Raw genomic sequence first — 20,464 nt, 5'->3', positions numbered from 1 at the left:
GTAAGGCGATCACTTGTCATAAGAAGCCAGTTGCTTGGCCACGTGGAGGGTCCCTGTGATTAATGGCCAACACTATACCACCTGAGCCACAGCAGCCTGATATCCACAGACAATACAGACGGTGTCTTGAACCACTAAGTAGTTATTTAATTAACATTAACAACTGTTTCCATCATCACTCCGATCTCAATGAGACCACATGGTTAAAAAATAGGATTTAGTGATAATAGTCGTCTTCTGCATTAGTTCCATAAAGTGAACAGTGTCAACTTCTTTCTTTTGTTTAGTCCTGATTCTGTATTAAAAAGAAATTAAACTAAAATTTTTACATGGCACAAATGGCACAGGGTAAGAAATAACATGTTGGATTGCCATAAATATCTAATTAAGTTATTTGATTTATTTTATTAATGTGTATTTTGTAATTGTTTATTTAAACAATGCTTGTATAACATGCCTTTAATAGAAGCATTTACAGTCAGAGTAAAACAAAAGTATGCTAGATTTATGTTCTGAAGTTTAATTATGTGTTTAAAAAAAGAAATATATTAATATTTAATCAATTACAGAAAATTGTTATTTCAAGTTATTATTGATAACAGGTCATGGCAGATGGCCATGAGCATGGATGTGCAGGAGGTTTCTTCCTGTTAAAAGGGAGGTTTTCCTTCCCACTGTTGCTTGCTCATCGAGGGTCATATGATTTCTGTTGTGATTTGGCGCTATATGAATAAAACTGAATTGAATTGAATCATGGGGTATACTTTGTTTTCACACACTGTGTGTGCATTTTGGGGTTTTGTTTTTTCAATAAATAATGTAAGTCACTAGGAGCATCAAATGGGAGTGTTTTGCCATATCGTTCTCCGACTAAGGGTGAAATCACTATGTGACATGAAGTGACATCCACTGAAGACACACGATGAGTAAATTTGTTGTTCGCAAAAAACAGCAGTCTAGATGATCTGTCATAGTCCTGTAGTTAGAAACACAATCAACTGGGATGTAGCTTGATGCACAATTTAATAATAGTCATTGGTAGTATCCAGGTCACATCTCTGCCGTAATGAGGCAATTGCAGCAACTTAAATGGGCAATTTGGAAGAAAAGGGGCATGTGGCAGACATGCTGCAGCCCAGCGTGAAGGCCTTGGGGTATTCTTCTGTCTTATTCACCATGTGAATGACTATCGAGTGACCAGAGGGACTTAGAGTTGAGAGAGAGTCCAAAATCTCAGGTTTCTGCTTTATTCTGTTCCAACTCTCACAACTACTCATGACTCATCACCAAAACACTGCAGATTCAAGGTGTCGACATGAGGCCACAGTGCTGGACAGTGAGGGGCTCTCACTGTGAGCTCCTCAAACCACCAAAGCCAAAAATGTCAGCAAAACTGTTTTACATAAACCTGAAAAAAGTAACAATGTTTACTTTGATAACTTTATCATAAAGTGTTAACATGTGCTCTCATTTATATTTAAACGTTAGACACTTACAGACACATATGGATTACTTTTTCAAATGTCCAGGGATGGTTGGAAGTTACCGTAAGCCTGGTGAGGAGCAAAACAAACTGTATGGATGACAGCTGAAAGCTGGAAAAACATGCTTTAATTTAAGTCATGTCGTTGAGTAATCATTTCATTTTTTAAACTGCTGATATTTGTAAAGACAGGATTGTGGTAAAAAAAAAAGCAAACCAAGAGAGCCACAAACACAAGCAGGCAGAAAAAACAGACAACTTGTAAACAGTCCAAGACTTTATTCAGAGCTGAAACCGAGTAACTCGTGATCACTGCAAAGGATTGCGGTGCAATAACTATGGCAAGTACAGTAGGTCAAAGCTAAACCTGAATCTATTCCGTTAACAGCGATTGATGTATAGTATGGACATTTAGTTATTTTACAGTTCGACTTCAATCTCTTGTTCTTCTCTTCCAAACCCATTTCACTTGACCTGATGGTCCGACTGGGATTCTCGTAACGTCTGACCTATTTTTAGAAATGCAGTTGCATTCCAGTATCTAAGCAGTCACTTCAGTGCCTTATTATAACAGAGTGAACTGACAACATGAAAATTAAGCCCCAGATGTAATGAAAAACGTGTTATTTTACATGTCGTACACACATTTCATTTTGCAAATTACACATTTTCTCTCCAAACCGGATATTAGAAAATAAACATGTTATTCAAGAGGTTCTGGCATGTTGCAGTGACAGCTCAATGGCACCTCGTTGGCATCACTATCAGCCTCTGGCCCCTTACCTCCCTCCTCTGGATGCCAGTCTCGCTATGTAGCAATAAAAACTATATAAGACATCCTTATATATCAAATCCTTTCTTTAAGTAAGGAGAACCAGTATAACCTGGCATCTCTATTTAGCCTCAAGGCACCTTTGTCTCTGCGTCTGCTGTATGTCATTACGAGGCTGAACACATTCTTCAGGGGTGTCATTAAGACGGTTGTTCAAACGACAAGAGTGCTAACTTTGAGGGAAGTAACCTGTGATATAATTGGTTTGAGGCAGCAGTTGTGACTTATTATGAAGTCAAACGACTGCCTCAAGTTTGTTTCCAAGTGCAATTGTCATTTGGGAATCTCGCCCAAGATCAGAAGCCACAAGATAAGACACTAAATCGATGCAAGAAATGATGAGTAAAATGTATACACGTTTATTAATCTTGAGACTCAAAGCTTCCAGCTAGTTAAACAACCTTGAATGCATTAGAGTCTAACCTGGCGTATAAAAGGTGAAAATGGCCAATGAAAGCAATTAGTGTTCACGCTTCCTCACAGCCGCAGTCTGAGCAAGGTCGCAGGCTTTTAAAATATGATCGTATATGATCAAACAGAGCACCCAAGGAAATTATATTTCAGCTGGAAAATAAAAAAAGCTGCGACTGAAGAGGGGATTTAAGGTGAAGCTAAAGAGAAAATCCAATTTGCACTTTGCGCCGCTAAGTTCCACATTAAGATGAGCGGTGAACAGTCATGGGTCTCACATACATTTCTCAGCACAAATTAATTGTAATATGACTTCATAAATTAATTTCACATCCTCCTAACAATAATCATTATTGGTTATTACTCCTATTAAAGTATATTGTGGTAGAAATCTTTCTGTACACTCGAACCATTGGAATGCCTCAGTTACACCGCGATCTATATTTACAGTAGCAGCTTTAAGGTTTACCTTTACTTCTGCAATGTGTACTGTATGTATTTATGTGCATATGCTAAATATAGTAGTGACATTTTAGATATAAAAATGATCATTTTAGCCACTGGAGAGAGCTCCCTAGGATATGTGAGCAAAGAGCCTTTATTCAGCACCACTTTTCTCTCTCAGCCACTGAGAGACCTGCATGGCATATGTGAAACAAATCATTTTACTTTTCTCTGTACGGAAACCTGTCAGCGGCACAGCGACGGTATGCAGGCAGGTAGAAGGTAGAAGCAATTGGATTCTTCCTCACCAGCGGCTCCAGGAGCTATCAGCCCCTATCCAGGCCTATGAAGGCAGAGGAGGATTGAGTTTGAAAGATGATAATAGACTCCTGAGGAAACTAATCTATTTCTAAAGAAGAAAGGGGTATAAATTCTCTCACTTGCCCCCCACGTCCACCTGCTCACCGTTTGCCTTTCATCGTTTCTCTCCGCATAGCATCACAGGTCAGTTTTACAATTGAAGTATACCAATTAAAAGGATCCTGGACAGCAAGGCAGCTATTATTGAAGAGAAGCAGATATTTCAAGTTCCTTTTTTGTATTTGTTATTAGTAAGATGTAGAATATGTAAGTTATTGAAGGTTTCAACAGTGATTTGAGCACTTTTATATTATTAAAAAAAAGACTGCTTTTAAATGAAATACTGCATGTACATGTAGTTTGATTCTTGTAATTAAATGCTTTCCACACACCTTATGCTGAATATACAGAAATCCAACTTTACAACATATGCGGTAGCCGTTAGTTTTTTGACATCACCTTTTATAAATAAGTCATGGTTAGTGTTAATGAATGCCATGTAACTGATAAAAAATAATTCATACATTTCAAAGCCACCATATGCTTATAGGAGACACTGAGTCTTGTAGTTTCCACACAATCACTCCTGCCCTGTCCTCCTCTGTGTGGAAGTGAAGGTCCATGATTTATTAGAGCTTCCACTGGCCCTTTTTTGGATAAATAATCTTGAAATCAAGTCTGAAAGTTTCAAGCTGCAAAACAGCAGCTGTTACAAGGCCAGGAGCACATGTAAACAAGGCAATCCCAGGACCCAGATGGCTCCTGTCAGTCTGAAGCTCCTGGATCTGCCCTTCACTTCTGAATCCTTGGCAGGATGGTGATAATGAAGATGATGTTTGTGATTACCGGTCACATCCGGGCTCACTGAGGAGAGAGCACAAACCAAAATGCCAGTCAGAAGGAAGCTCATTAGAAACATGACATCATTGGAAGGAATGATGCTGTTTGTCAGTGAAAGGATGAGACTGATATATTTCATTTGCTTTATCATCAACAACTGCCATGAAAAAAAAACAACAACAACAACAAACCAACAAATCATCTCCCTGCCTTATAAAACTGCCCAAACCTTCTCCCTTTTTTGTGTATTTTCCCCTAAATTCATTTAATTCTGCTGGAGATTCACAGATACACAACTGCATATATGTCACTGTTTAAGTACATAAGCACTAAATTTGTTGTGGAGTATTTTCAGCAGTAAATTAATGCAGATTTGTTGAGTTCTAATGCCAGCATGGAATTTTGCTCAATTAAACTACTGTCCTCATGTTCACTGCAATAAAGTAAGACGTAGTGTCGCTCTGTTTTAGGTTTTAATAGCTTTTGGAGGGCTATGGCATAGAGATGTCTCGGGCTTTGGATCTACACAAAATAATTAGGATCAATTTGTTGTTTATTCAGTGTGCTGCTTGCTGTTCTTTAGCTAGCAATGAATTGATTCTGCATGGGATGTTTTTTCGAGCAGCAACTTCTGGAGCTACAAAGTAAGGCTAACATGGAAGTGCCGAAAAATGGACACTTCAAGCTGACTGATAGGTATATGCTAACACAGGTGGATGTATGAATCACAAGCTAATTCCTGTCACTGACCTTGAATTATAACTGTATAACTTATAATTGTAACTGGAGTGTTTTTTGGTATTTGCCTGCTGGAGAAGTTTGTACGGCAGTTATGGTAAGAAAGATTATTTAGTTTTATTTTAAATGTTTATGTTAGCAAACACTGATTGGAAGACTCTTTGGTAGTAAAAACTTTACAGTCTAAGGAAGCACTCTGCTAGCCAAATCTGCTAACTTTAATTTTAATCCAAAAATACTTCTGCCTCCTAAAAGCATGTTACTTTCTAAAGAAAATGTCGCTGGCATTTAATTATAAGTCAAGTTTGCACATCTTTATATTATATTGTCAATATAGACTACATTAAAAGATACATTATTACCTGAGGTCTAATGTCTTGCATACATCTAACAGCTGCAATACAGCAATGCTCGGACTATGTCATTAGGGGAGTTGGTTAATTTTCCACTACCCTATTTATAATCAGCTGATGCAACTACAGTGCACCTTCAGCCTCTGTGTCATCCCCCCCAAAGGTGCTTTAAAAGGCATCTTGGGTGTTCCTTTGTGTCAACAGCCATTAATATGTTTATGTCAATGTTTTAACGGTGAACGCATCATCATCATCATAACACGCTATAAATAGTAATCCTCAGATGGATTGCAGGAAGTTTTTTTCTTCCTTCAGTTTCTGTGTGCACTCCAATTTGGGGCATCTCTAAATTACCTATAAAATTCTTTAGAGCTTTAAACACACACACACACACACACACACACACACACACACACACACACACACACACACACACATATATAGTAAAACATGCCATAGTAAAACAAAACAAAAAGTACAGATACAAAAAGTTAGAGTGAGAGAGGCATAATGTGCACACAACAATGCAGTAATAGGGCATTTGTTTCAACCATGAAGCTATCAGTTTGAGTTTACACACCACCCCAAATAATGATAACATGAGTCTAATGATGTCATATTTGGATGCTAAATAATTTGTAAATACATACAGATACGCTCCATAGACGACTTACTTTTCCCCCCCACTTTTACACATAGTGATCTAGTCTACAATTCCTGATACATCCATCCCTTTTCATGACTGCTTCTCCTCTTTGGGTCACACAGATGCTGAAGCCTATCCCAGTTGACACTGGGTAAGCAGCAGAATTTGGTGGGCAGGTCGCTAGTCATTCAAAAGGCTAATACCAATTTAGAATAACCAATTAACCTCAAGTGTCTTCAGACGGGAGAAACCCCAAGCAGCCACAGGAAGCAACCTCCACTGTGAGGCAACAGAGCTAACATCTGCACAACAGTGCCACTCACTTTACGATGCAAATCATGCAAAATTAAACATAATTCTAGGTATTTAGGATTTATTTTGCACATATTGTAGTGACATTGTTTATGTGTATCCACATGCTATATATTTATGGCATGTGTGTGTTTGCTGATTGCATGATACTGTAGTCCTTTGCATGTTGTAATATCTTTTATTGCCGTTATTATAAGCGTCACAGTGATTTTTGCTACTGCTAATACTGCTGCTTATTTGGACACTATGTCAGAGTCTCTATTATATTGCACTTTTTCATCTAAGTAATTAGAATTTTCACTCAGATTGTGCATAAATCAGAAAGCTGTAGAGCAGTATGCCTGTGGTATTAACCCTCTGGCTGTTCACACTGGTTTCACATTTTCTGAAAGGTGTATCATTAAACTCAGTCAAACCGGTGAATAATACTGAGCCTTTAAAAGTAATATCCTTGATATCAATCCATCACAGTTGGGCAGGTTAGTGTAATGGTGATCAAGTATCCCCGATAGTGGGCCTATGGTACAGTGTGCAGGATCATAATTTAATAAACTTTAAAAATAGAACAACAGCCCCTGGATCCATCTTTTTTACCCCTACCTTTAACATCATAGAACTTAAATATCCTAGACACCCCCTAAACACCCCCCTGTGTGTACACCTTTAAAAAAAATTACACCTCAACAGATATCAGTTCAGACAACTGCACCATGCCATCTGTCAGCGTATATCTTGCTGTTTACACCTCTCTTTGGAGACTTGAAGTGTTCAGGGGGGAAATTCAATGTCCCTTGCCAAGTGAAATAGAGCATCCTCTTTAGCCTAGCTGAAGTTACTTCAGGATACCTCAGACTTCATCCCGGTTCATTCCCAGAGGGAGAGAGTGATGCTGAACTCCAATAGATGACCAGCTGCCCCAGGACTTTCGAGTTTCTTGCTTAGGCCCAAGAGTCATAAGTCTGTCACGGGCAGGATTAGTCTAACCCAGACCTTTTCAAAGTCTATAAAGGCTGTGCTATCAGAGGGTATCGTACAAGCAGAAATATAAGACTAGCTCCAGAGGCCATCTGTACTCTGGGGATTTAATTCTGATTTTTATGGTGCAGCAGAAATTGACTGCAGCTCTTTTCCCCATAGCAGCAGCACCCACAAAAATTACTAGTTGCTTTACCAGCAATCATAATCTACGAGTTTAGTCTTATTTCGTAAAATAACAAGAAGATAAAGGTAAAAACATATCATTATAACTAATATAAGATTATATCATTATATTTTGTATCTTTATGACCAGTTCATTATTCTAACTTGTTGGATTTCACCAATTTTTTTGTCATGTAATGCAATGTTGCAGTAAGTGACTACACCTACACACAGGAATGACTTTTAAAGCTGGCTGTGATATGAAGTTAAGTATGCATTGATTCACTGTCCCCAGGATAGCTATTTGATGGTATACAGCTTACAGATAAGTCTTTGTGCCCAAGAGGACCTCAATCAATTCCTCTTACTGAAGCTTCAAGGTTCAACTGCAGCAACAAGCTGCAGACTAAATCACAGAATGTCTTTCTGATGAATAAACCGTGCTATGCTGAAAGCACTCTTTACTTTCTTTATTTTAGCTGCAGAGGAAACATCCAGAGACTTATTGTATATAAAAACTTAAAGGTACAGACATGATGTCAGATTTCAAGAAGCATCAACAAACATAAATGTAAATAAGTAAATACATAAATGCAGTGAATATATGTGAGGATTCAATTGAGAACTGAATGTATATAAGAAAAAAAAGGAACCAAAAGAATATGTCATAAACTGTAAATTTAGTGGATATACGTTATATTTTGTAGAGCAAAAATACTTCAGTAGTAAAGCAAAACTTTAAAACATGATTTTTTTTCATTCCTTAACCAACATACGAAAATAAATGGAAGCAACCATATAAATAAGTACCCTCCCAGAAAAAGAACAGTAACATCAGTTATATAACAGCCCTCAAAAAGCTGTAAGAATGACCTGATCTTGTCCAACAGGAAATTTCCTCACCTGCAAAGGTGCCTTCCTGACTCCAAAAATGAGTCAAATTCGAGGTAAAATGCCTTCGCAGCAGACATAAACATGTTTATAGACAGGTGCAGGACAACAGCACAGGTGGAGAATATTTTATTCAATGAATTACTCATTCAAATTGTAGACATGCATATTTTTAGGCCTGGCCACAATGAGTGACAGTGGTTCTGTCTATTATTATCTTGCTCAGCAGGATTCAGTTTTACCTAAAGATACTCTGGTAAGTATATTTGGTTTATACTTTTGTTTTGCTAGCCAAAATATTTCATATTCACATTTAATATCACAGTGAATTTGAGATAAGCTCTGCTAATCAGGCTAGCTGTCGAGAACTAGCATTAGCTGCTAACCGAAAAGTGCAAAAATCAAGGCTCCTAAATCCTAGCTGACAAACCAGCACCACCTTAACATGATTATGTCAAAACATAAAAGTTCAAACATACTATGTTTGAACTTTTTCTTTCATGCTTTCTTTTTACCATCTGATTATTATTGTAACTGTGACTGGAGAAGTCCTCTAACGTTAACAAAGCAATAATTTCATGTTGTGCTTCAACCAGCAGCCTCAGATCAGATATATCTCTTCCATTAAATGTGCAAAGTTTACAACGAAACAAATGCGGGATTTTTGTTGACGTTGTTAGAAACCAATTAAATTATATATCTTATCGCACCTTATTGTGTATTCATGAACTTGTAAGGCATAATGAATCCTGGTACAACACAACAACTCAGTGCAAAATGTAACTGAATTCACTTTGACAGAATGAGCAAAAGCTGAACAATGTGGAAAACATAAAAGTGGGATTCAGAACAGAACTAGACTGTATTAGGATGCACAGGGGTACATAGTGACACAGTCAGTGGTTGGATTGACTATTATGGGATGTGGATGAGGTTTAATTTGCATTACTGACTTAATCACAGGGTGCTGTGTGTGTAGTCTGTGATGCCAAAAGCAATGGCCAGACATCTCTTTTGGGGGAAGGAATGAAGAAATGAAGACGCAACAGGCATTTTACATTGCCAAGTTTTGCAAGACACTGTTAGGTTTCATGTGCAAATACAATCAGACAAGGGAAGGTTGAGGCTGGGAAACCAAAAAAGGGAGCAAAACTAAACAGTTTCATGTAGCTGGAGTAGATAATTCTGCAGTTTAACAGTAAAATATACATTAAAGGTCATCTTTAAATTCTTGAAGTAAATTCTCAAAACTGCTTCTTCACTTTGCACCCACATACTTCATTACAAAAAGACTAATACGTGTTACTTAATCGCTCATATATGCACAAATATTGACTTTGACTGCCTTCCAGCTATTAATATCCACCATTATCTGGCTATACATTAAGTAGGTTCTTTTTATGAACAATAAGGAAGGCCTACACAAAAGAGCAAATTATGGCTCTAAAAGGAAAACTACATCCTCAATGTACAACAGACAATAAATATTTCTTGTGGTCGGTTCAGGAGGCAGCCTATCTAGTCTCCAAAAACTATTGGATGAAAATAGATATAATGGGCTGCCTTTTTTGGAATCCAAGCAGAGATGATTTTGGAATTTGCTTGGAAACTGCTCCTGTAATGACATGTTTTACTAAACCCACAGAAGAGAGGTTAGAGGGTTGGAAAAGGTGCTTGGGCTGAAGAGAGACATAGGGCAGAAAGAGAGGCTTACAACTGAAGTGAAATCAATACAAGCTGATTTCCCGAGGACATGGACCAGCAATGATCAATACCACACTAACAGCACTAGGAAAAAATACCTAACAACTGCAATGATAGAAAGCGCCTTTTGTATTATTATAAGCGGTTCAACCTTCAGAGTTTTTATGTCCAAATCTGGTTTAGTAACAAAGTTTTATGTACAGCCTGATTTTGACAAACTCCATCAGAGCTTGCTGTAGTTTAGAGGTCTTATTACTATATAGAGTTATCTTCAATGGGAAGTGTCAGTTCATCCATCACTCCAGTTCTAACCTGGTGGCCAAACAATTCAATAAAAAAAAGAAGAAAACATCAAACTTCTCACAGGGTGGCACGATAGTGAGTTTGTCAAATTTGGTGAAAGAAAATGCTCCAACTGTCTCCTGTTTTCAAACTTAATGACAGATTAGAACTTCAGTGATGCTACTAAGATGTTTTTAAGTAGATATTTAACTACTAACTGAAACTAGTAAGAGCAAAGTTGTGTGGGCAAGAGTTCAGTGAATTGATTTTAAAATGCATTTTCGTAAAATACGTCAAATAAGTACATCAAAGGTACATCAACATCGAGAGATTCAATTTAAAGCTCAATCAGGGATAGCCACCTAAATATTGACCGTATAGATGTTTGACAGTATACAGCTCACAGATAAGTCTTTGTACTAGACTATTTGTGTGTGTATGTGTCTTGGGTACAAAGAAATTTGTGTGGAAGCACAGTTCCCCGAAAACATGATGGATTCCAATAAAATGACTCTAAACATACTTGAACATGAAATAAATGTAAATATCAGTCAATGTCAGTTTGTTTGAATTGGAGCCTTTTCTCTTCTGAACTTATCTTTAGCTAAGTACATTTCATCTCACTTAGGTGCATCACTACCTTTTAACCACATTGATTTCTGTTATTGGGCAGTGCTGCTAGAAAACAAGCTGCCAGATGGAACAGCTTGTTGTTTATTTTCAGTCTGTTGTGAAACTGTAAGTTTATAGAGATTACACCAGCATTACAGAAAGGCAGGAGCAAAAACCAGTGATTCGGTGTTCCAGTGTTTTACCACCACGCCCATACATGCTGTTATGGGTGAGTAAACAACTATTCCCCTGAAGGTTATTTCTGAGTATTTTCAATAAATAATTAAGAAGCCAGCATCTAAACTATTACTTATATGAGATTATATGATGGTATCCTATACTATACTATAGTGAAATATATATACTATATTACACCATAATGACAACTTTCATTTATGATTTGAGAGAAGTCTGGATATGTGGAGTGTAAAAATGAGTATGTGTGTGGTTTCAAATACATGTGTAAGTACCTGTGTTTTCAAAGCTAGCTGGTCTTAAGTGTTTCCGCAACGCCTCTTCACACCTTCTTCAAAGTCTCTTAGAATCCTCTCACCAGCAGTAAAGTGTGTGATTACGAATAGCTAAATCATATGTAGTGGTTAGCCTTGGGATCAAGCCTTTACTTCTGGAGGGAAAAAAATCAAGCTGTACAAAAGTCATTCTTCTGATCAGAAGCAGATGATGTGGGTACAAAATGAACACAACAGAACTAAGTAATAAAGTATTTAAGCAACTAGAAAAAAACAGGTGTAGATTTTTTTTCCTGAGAAATAAGTTGTATAACTCATGCGTTTGGATATTGGTAAGGCTTACAGTTATGGTTGTGGCTCTTTTGATTGACGTGTGTGCCAACAAAGGGAGCTATAACTATGTCCCTAATGTTTTGGAAAAAGATGCAGGTTTTAAAATTTTGCCTTGGTAAACCACCACAGTTGATTTTAAATCAAACAGTCAATATGTGGATGAAGTGTAAACTGTAAATTTTAATTCAAATGGTTTTGTTAAAAATTTTACATCAACTGCTGAATTACAGCAGGTTTATACATATTTGACTGTTTTCAGTGGATCAAAATCAACTGGACAAACCAAAATGATCTTAAATACCAGGTGTGTGTTGATAGTGTGTAGTGTGGATCCCAAAACTTTTTCTTTTTTGAAAGATTCAGTTTTCTACAAAGGTGTAGTGATTAACACATTCACTTTGTGAGGGAAAGGTTGCTGGTTTAATTCCATTTACAGACACAGATCCCCACTGGGGTACCCAGTATAAAAGTCTGCCAAATCCACCTTCAACCAGCAGTGGCGACCCCTTGTGGCATGGAGCAGAAAGTGATGTAGACCAATACCAGCAAATTTCACTTTAATCAGCATTTAGCACAAGTTAGCTATTCCAGTAAAACAAATTCAGTCTCTTCAGCTTGGTTAATTTATAATAAACACAAGTGTATCGACATTAAAACCACCTTTCACCAACTCCTTTCAACCTGGACCTGCATCTCCAACCTGAAAAGCTGAAGTTTGTGTCCCAGTGGCAGGTGAGTCACAGAATGGCCTTAACACTTAAGATATGACTGGAAAGCATTAACAATTCATAACCGACAACCTGTCTTGCTTGTGTGTGTGTGGGTTTTTTTACATAACATTTTCAAGGAAATACACCACTTTCTTGTATTTTGATTAGAGTAAGGATTTAAGATTGGGTTTTTTCTACTTTTTAAGTGGGCCGCAGCACTCTTGGCTTTGGGAATTGTTGCTATAGAGGCTTTTTAGAATTCACTGTTTTGTGGCTAAACCTTTTCGTTTCACATCGAGTTCCAAAATTGGCCTCCCGTGAACTCCACTCTGTTGTTGACCTTTGTGATATCTCTATTAATCTTGAAGGTAACGGCAGCTTCCAGAAATTTCTGGAACCTCTCTTTTATTTGATAGAAGCCTCTTTGTGAAAAAGAGGCTTCCATCCCCCAGTTTTGTGTGTACAAGATGAAATGATATCGATGTGTGCTGTCCACATATCTCCAGTAAAACGATGTTTATCTCTTGTTTTAGCTCCTGGTGTGGTCGTAAATTTTCTCCTGACCAAAGGCTGCTAATCACACCCAGAAGACTCAACAGCTGTGAGTGTCGATAGAAAGCGGATAAGCTAATTTTTCAAAGTGTGAAACCCACACAAGTTACGTTAGCCACTCTCACATACATATGGATGGCATATGAACGATTGAAGAGTTTGCACTTAAGCTTCGTACAATGAATTTCAGTGATTGCCGTAGAGCCCAATCTACAATATCAAGCATGACAGGCAGGATATGTGGAAATAATAAGACGTATGCATTTTTCCAGCCAGTTGTTTTTTTCCTCCGGAATTTTGTTTACACAAGAATGAGATCAACTGAGGAGAGAAACTAAATGAAGAGAAACCACCTGAGACCTCTTGCAGGGAAGGCTGAGTGCTCCCATTCTCAAACAGAACAATTGAATATAGCTCTGTGCCGGAGACATCATCCTCTTTCAATTAGATTCAGACTCCCACAGAAAACGGAATAAATTACCTCTTTATCCACAAAAATAATATCATTTAATAAAACTTCATTCATTTAGTTTGCCCACACAATTAATGATTAGCTAGTTTATGTTCACTGATCTGCTATAAATGCCACTTTCTTCTTTTTGCATTTTTTTCCTACATCTGATTTTGTCTTTATCTGCCACACATCTTCACTTTGGTGTCTAACACCTCAGTCACAATTAAATGGCATTGAACAAGTGGTCTCGCAAGCGCTTTAAAAATACAACAAGAAATGATGTATATTTCTAGGCTATATAATGAACCTACAAAACAAAAAAATAATGCAAAGGCAGCTTTTTTGGCACATAACTCTATTCTGAAAGAATCAAATGTTGCTTCTCTAATTTTTTAGCAGTGCTGATTGTGTGACTTTTGGGATGATTCATTAATCGGGTCACCAGTTTGGTTCGGACTGAAATGTCTTGTTAACCATTTGGTAGACTGGCATGCAATTTTGGAAAGATGTGGTATTTAGAGGACTCTTAATGACCTCCCAGGTGATCCTATGACAGTACCTCCAGCATCACCTTGAGGATGATACATGTAGCTTTTTAATCGTACATTTTTGACCTGAAATTTGTTTGTCAGACCTTTATGTTCCTCTTCGCAACTCTGGGGATACCTTATTTTGTTTTTATGGCCAGGTAAATACTGTCATTCACATAAGCCTCAACTGCTTTGTGTTTAATGGCAACAAGAAAACATTTGCATGCCAACAATTTGAAGTCAATGTTAACACTTTATTAGGTTTGTCACTCTGATTATGTTGGTATACAAAAATGATAATTTAGCTTAGAGCATTGGCACGCACTACATCTTCTGTCAGCTGCCGGTATTGTCTAAGTCTAGATTATGTTATCAGTAAGTACTGAGAGTAGAACAGTAAATCAACAGTAAATCTCAATCAGTCTTTTTCAGTCTGTAACATATAGTCTCAGCCTTAATGGTTTCTAAACAACTTTAAATCTTTCACTGTGGGTATCTAAAATAATAATGACCAGTGTAGTTGTAGCGTACATTTCCAGACACAAGAAACTGTGTATCTGTTGGGAACTATTTTCTCTAGATATACTGAGTATGAATATTATATCGTAACGATCTCCGCTACGTGACCCAAAGCTCCAACTTGTCCAAATATAGACACATGACCCTTGAGGGAATGGAATGTGGAATGAGGCGCCAACATATTAGCAGCAATCCTGTAAGTCCGGTTAATTCGAGGGAGATCTCCATGGATCAGACACATTTTCCCTGCACATCCCAAAGACCAAATTGGATTGGCCAACTTTAGAATTCTGAGGTTAAGTAAACACCTTGAACTCCTATCCCACAAATCAGTCCTGAACACTTTCTGACATGTGGTAGGGGGCATTTCCCTGCTGTAGGAGGCCCCTGGTGTAAGCAGATATGTTTTCCATAAAGGGATGGACACTGTCTGCAACCATGTTTGAGAAGGCTATCTGTCAATGTATCATCCACTTAAATGCCAAAACCCAACATTTCCCAGCAGAGTCATACTGCCTCAACATGATGAATGATGAGAAGATGGCATCATACTGCCTTGTTTGTTTGTTTTGTAAAGCAGCCTACTGTCATACGTTTCCACATAAACATACATGCAGACCTCTTGATATGAACTTTAAAAAGGGGAATTCAACAGAACAGGCCACCTTCTTACTCTTCTGTGTTATTTCCAGCATTATGTGCTATAGTGGGTGTTTTGTGGCATCGGACCACATAGGCCAGCCCTAGCTTTGCCCGCAGTGAACCTTGGTTGCCCATGACCCGGTTGCTGGTTAACCAGTGGTCCTTTCTTGGACCGCTTTTAGTATCTGCTAACCACTGCATGCTGGGAGCACTCCATAAGATGTGCTGAAGAAGTTCAACCCAGTTCAGCCATCACAATTTGGCCCTTGTTAAAGTAAAGAATCGACTGTTCACTTGCTGCCGAATATATCCCATGCCTTGACAGGTGCCATTGAAACAAGATAATAAGGGTTACTCACTTGGCCTGTTTGTGGTTGTATAGTTGTGGCTGCCTGGTGTAAGGCAGCAGATGAGTGACTCAAAATAAAATACAGCATGTGTAAGGTCATGGTAATGAAGATACAATGCCTGCTGTAACATAGCTCTATATTTTAAATGAAATATTTGTTATGATAATCAGTTAATTGTTGGTTTTTTTTAAATAGATTTGCTAGCAAGAGGCAACAAATCAGATATTAGCAAGCTTATATTTTGACGCAGACATAGACTATGGTTATAACATAAATCATACGTCTTAGGAATGACTGAAGGAAAAGTAATGTCCTCTCTGTTTGAAGAGAAAGCTAGACTATTTGATGGTATATTTACTTCCTGTCTCGTAGCCATAGTGAAATGCAATCAGAGACTGGCCAGGCTGGTAAACACAAACATACTGTGTTTACTGACCACACATCGCATGGCTGTTTGGAAAGCAACGATATAAACAGATACCTATTCCCCTTCCTTGCTTGGTTGTCATCATAGCAGAATTAAACACACAACACTGTAGTACACTGGCACAATTACATTATCAGTGAAGCAAAGACAAATGATGAGTAGCCACGTGCACTCTTTTTAATGACTAAACTAGAGAGAGAAGTTAGTTCTAAGTTAAGCATCCCTTAATAGATCAATCACTTTGAATCAGCTGTGCCTCCCTTTTGTCTGATTTAATTTACTTTCTGTAGTTAAAGCTAAAGTATTTGAAATGTCTGGTCTGACCCCCAATAAAACTAGCATCCATCCTGTTTGCACAATTACAGAGAAAAGGAGGATCAATGGGATCTAATTTAAGACAGAAGCATTATTCTAAAACACAGAGCCCAGTGCATCGCTACATGGAGCCAGCAGAATGATTAAGTGCCTTGGTTATATCCTGTATGGCTCTGCTGCACATGCCACAGGGAGAGTGTTCATGTCCATGAGCTCATCACCCCAGCCTCTATTACATCCTCAGAGCAGTCAATACTGGGCTCTGACCACCAGTCACTCTCAGGTTGCACACACAGGCAGAATACAAATCAGCTTGGAAAACTGCGAGCTCTGCTGTGTCCAAACCTTTTCTTAGCAGACTGCTCTTTGGAAAGACATGTTCCTACAAAGCTAGTGGGTCACACAGCAAACATATCCATTAATGGGGAAATAAGTAACAAAATCAACTAAGGGTAATATTGGCGTGATAATGTATAAAACCATAAAGTTACCGATTGGGGCCTGAGCAGCAAAGCTGCACAGTCGCTCGTGTTACTTCAACAATTTCTCAGATTTTTTTCAGAATAGCCAAAAACGTACCCACAAACTAAGACTTGTAAAAACCGTTAATGGCTTTTAGATTTTGACTGTTAATAGCCCAACAAAATAAGCACCAAAGACACCCACACATTAGATCCTAGACAATATTTTATCTGGTAATGCTAAATGTTGATATAGACAGAACCTGCCATCCTGAGACTGTCCAAACACAACATACAAAATGGAAAATCTTTGTATTTGTGTTAGCTTTCCAAAAGTTTTCCTTCTATCTGGTCATATCTAACTGTAGTAGATCCCATAAATAGGACCCAACAACCAATTTGTTGATTGGTTAGTTACCTATACATCAGATTATGAATCAGTCTGTTTAATGCATATGCAAGATGCGCACAGCGCTGCGGGCAAATACTTGTGCACAAGGTCACAGCTTTCTCCTAACATATCATTAGCATGTCATTTGCAGTTCATAAAGTCAGAAATAAGCATCTGCCAGTTGAAAATAAACACCATCAAATCTTTCTCCAAAGGTGGCACAAATCATCCTCTGAGTAGTCCCCACAAAAGTAATCAGACAGACATTTATTTTCAAATTATTTATCTGTTCCACACAAGTGAGAGCACATCGTAGCATCTATTGATCACAACACTGGAAAACATTCATAGGTTTCAGCTTTTTTGTCACAGATGAGAGCGGCTCCATATCGTAGTAGTTTATATTTTTTAATATAAACTATATATATAACTATATTCAAAGTGAATGCCTTTAACTGATGTTGGTGTATCAGCTTGAGATGTTGGAAATATTTGACTAATTACAGACATTTTGTAAACAAATTGATTGAGCCTTGATGAAAATTGTTGTGACCTGGAAGATCAGAGTTCCTGAAAATAAAATCTCAGATAAATTAAACAAGAACAGTTTAACTGGCATAGGCAGCAAGGTGGCACGGTGGTTAGCACTGTTGCCGCAGTGCTATAACCTGAGTTCAATTCCACCATCAGGCCGGGGTCTTTCTGTGTGGAGTTTGCATGTTCTCCCCGTGTTTGCGTGGGTTCTCTCCGGGTACTCCGGCTTCCTCCCACCGTCCAAAGATATGCAGCTTGTGGGGATAGGTTAATTGGATAATCCAAATTGCCACTAGGTGTGAATGTGCGAGTGAATGTGAGTGTGAATGGTTGTCTGTCCCTGTGTGTTGGCCCTGTGACAGAGTGGCGACCTGTCCAGGGTGTACCCCGCCTCTCGCCCTATGACAGCTGGGATTGGCTCCAGCGCCCCCCGCGACCCTGAAAAAGGATAAGCGGAAGCGAATGGATGGACTGGCAAAAGTAGAAAAAAATTCAAGGGTTCATTCCTGCCAAATGATAAACAAAAGGTTGAAAACAGCCCTGTTAATATTGTAACAGAAGAAGTCAGAGAGTGTTAACAAAGGGAAGAAAGTTTTCAATTTTTCATGCGTAGTTCCTTTTTTCAACTGAGGAAAACAAAGCACAGTGGTCTGCTCAAATTGACATGTGCTGGTAAAGGTCTCTGCAAACTTGCCCTTCACTATCTTCCCCTTCTTTCTCTTTATAAGCTCATCTCACATCCTCAGAGTTAACCCTAAAGTCAACTTTATGCAAGAGCAAACTGACCTCCTCGGCTGCCTTATAAGAAACAGAAGGTCATCCAACTATTTCTTTGCTATACTCAGAACTCCTATGTATGAGCTTCGAGTTACTAAAGTCTCTTGCAATTTTTCCTCAGTGATCTTCAGAGCAGAGGAGTCCCACATGAACTCTACAATCTTGGCTGTTTTGTGAAAGAGATTCTCTGTCATGTTTCTGTCAATCAAATCACTTCTAACCAAAGCTATTTTATGAAGACCAGACAGACTTCTGATTAATGTATCTGTAGCCTTAAATATTGCTATACTACAGAGAAATCTTTGGGTGCTGAATACAACCAGCCTTGCTAAAACTACTTTCTGAATGATTAAACATTAATCAGTAACTCAAATGTAATCGAGTTCGTTTGAGGAAGGCATATGAGCGCTTTGCCAGTGTATCATTTCTCATCTGGTTGTATTTGTTGGGAACGTTGACTTTTGATTGACAATTACATGATATACGCGTTAAATGCTGAGCCCAGCATGTGGTTAACTGTATCAACAACCTATAGGAATGCACTGGTCCCAGTTTAGATTGTATATGTAATAAAGTCTGCACACAGAGTCAAAAAACAGTTGATTAAAAAAAAGACGAGATTGCTAAGTCAAGCGTGTCTCTGTCTCTTCAGTAGGTGTTGATGAAACACCTTGATCGAGACTTATCTGATGGTGTCTGTAATCAGCTCATGTAAGCTTAATATAAAAAAAACGGTTATTTTTCAACAAATTATACCTCAGATGTGTCTCTTTCAACCAATGTGGTGACAATCTGCTAATTAGTATGGCCAGATCACGAGCAGATACAGTATTACTCTTTTCACAAAACACAATTTCCATAATAAGGGTTTTGAATTTGCACCGTTCCTCTTATTAACCTTCCATTAACCTTTAGATAAACACAGGGAGCTCTGAGCATTATTCCCTGGGATCACACACCAAAAGCCTTGGTCGAAATTCATCAGACCATCTGTGGAATTGCTCATGGGTGATTAGGCCACTGATAGCTGCTTGCCTCAGTGAAGATGAAGATCTCATAGAAACTGCTCGGGAGCAAGTAGACTGCAGAATAGCAAAAACTTTGGTCCAGCCTGCATGTTTTCCTTTACATTAGCAATTTAAGATAGTCAAAGGTTTAGGATTGCTGAACTATTTTGAGGGGAATATCTGTTTATTGCAAAAAGTTATTCAGCAGAAATATATATAAGTATATGCTCATGCTACAGTATGGTTTGGTCTGTAATTTTAGTCTGTCTGTAGGTGGTTGCCAGGTACAATGATGGCCCAATTAAGTACCATGCAAAAGTCACGTTTTGTGGATACAGACTATGTTAGCATAATGAAATAAAAAGGATGCAATGAGTTTATAAGGTGTTACAGGTGCATGAACGCCACTAATGGGCCATTTTATTGGTTGCTAGGTGGTTGCTATGTAACATATTGGCATCATAATGTGTGATATAGATAATAACCTTCTGGCTAAGATGTACTCAGAAAAGAAAGAGGCAAAAAACATAGCAAACAGTTACGTATTCTACAATTATCAAAAAGAAGATAACATATAACTTGAAAAAAGTCTGATTATGAGTGAGGGCCTTAACAATTAAAAAACACATACATGTTTGGGTCTCAGCAGAACTTAACTCATAAGAATGATTCATTAAGCACAATGAGACAATTCATCAGCGTCAAAGCCAAAAGAAAAGTTGTTTTTAAAGGAGAAATTAGCAAGTCAAAAAATCATCAACAGCTTCGTCTGCAGAGAAACAAACCAGTCTCTAATTCTGATCCATCAGAGGGACTGAGTGCAGCTGTGGCTGCGTACCACAGGCTTTTAAGGTGGCTTTAATTAAATTATTACTTGAAAAGCCTTTACTTGACCCAGGTGTCTTAGCTAATTATAGGCTCATTAGTCATCTTCTTTTTATTTC

The 20,464-nt window shown here is 38.1% G+C and overlaps 1 protein-coding gene across 1 annotated transcript in view; it reads right to left on the bottom strand.

The window, feature by feature from the left end:
• Nucleotides 1-790: 790 nt before the first annotated feature.
• Nucleotides 791-20,464, bottom strand: part of gpc5a (glypican 5a) — a 145,623-nt gene continuing 125,949 nt past the window's right edge. The window contains exon 9 of the mRNA XM_026165737.1: nucleotides 791-4,394. Within this exon, the coding sequence (XP_026021522.1) occupies nucleotides 4,240-4,394 (155 nt within the window). The 3' untranslated portion in view covers nucleotides 791-4,239. The remainder of the gene's footprint in view (nucleotides 4,395-20,464) is intronic.

This window comes from Astatotilapia calliptera, chromosome 1 (genome assembly GCF_900246225.1).
Source record: "Astatotilapia calliptera chromosome 1, fAstCal1.2, whole genome shotgun sequence".
NCBI classification, from domain to species: domain Eukaryota; kingdom Metazoa; phylum Chordata; class Actinopteri; order Cichliformes; family Cichlidae; genus Astatotilapia; species Astatotilapia calliptera.
The sequence above is the reverse complement of the archived record's forward strand: the minus strand, read 5'-3'. Positions and strand labels throughout refer to the sequence as shown.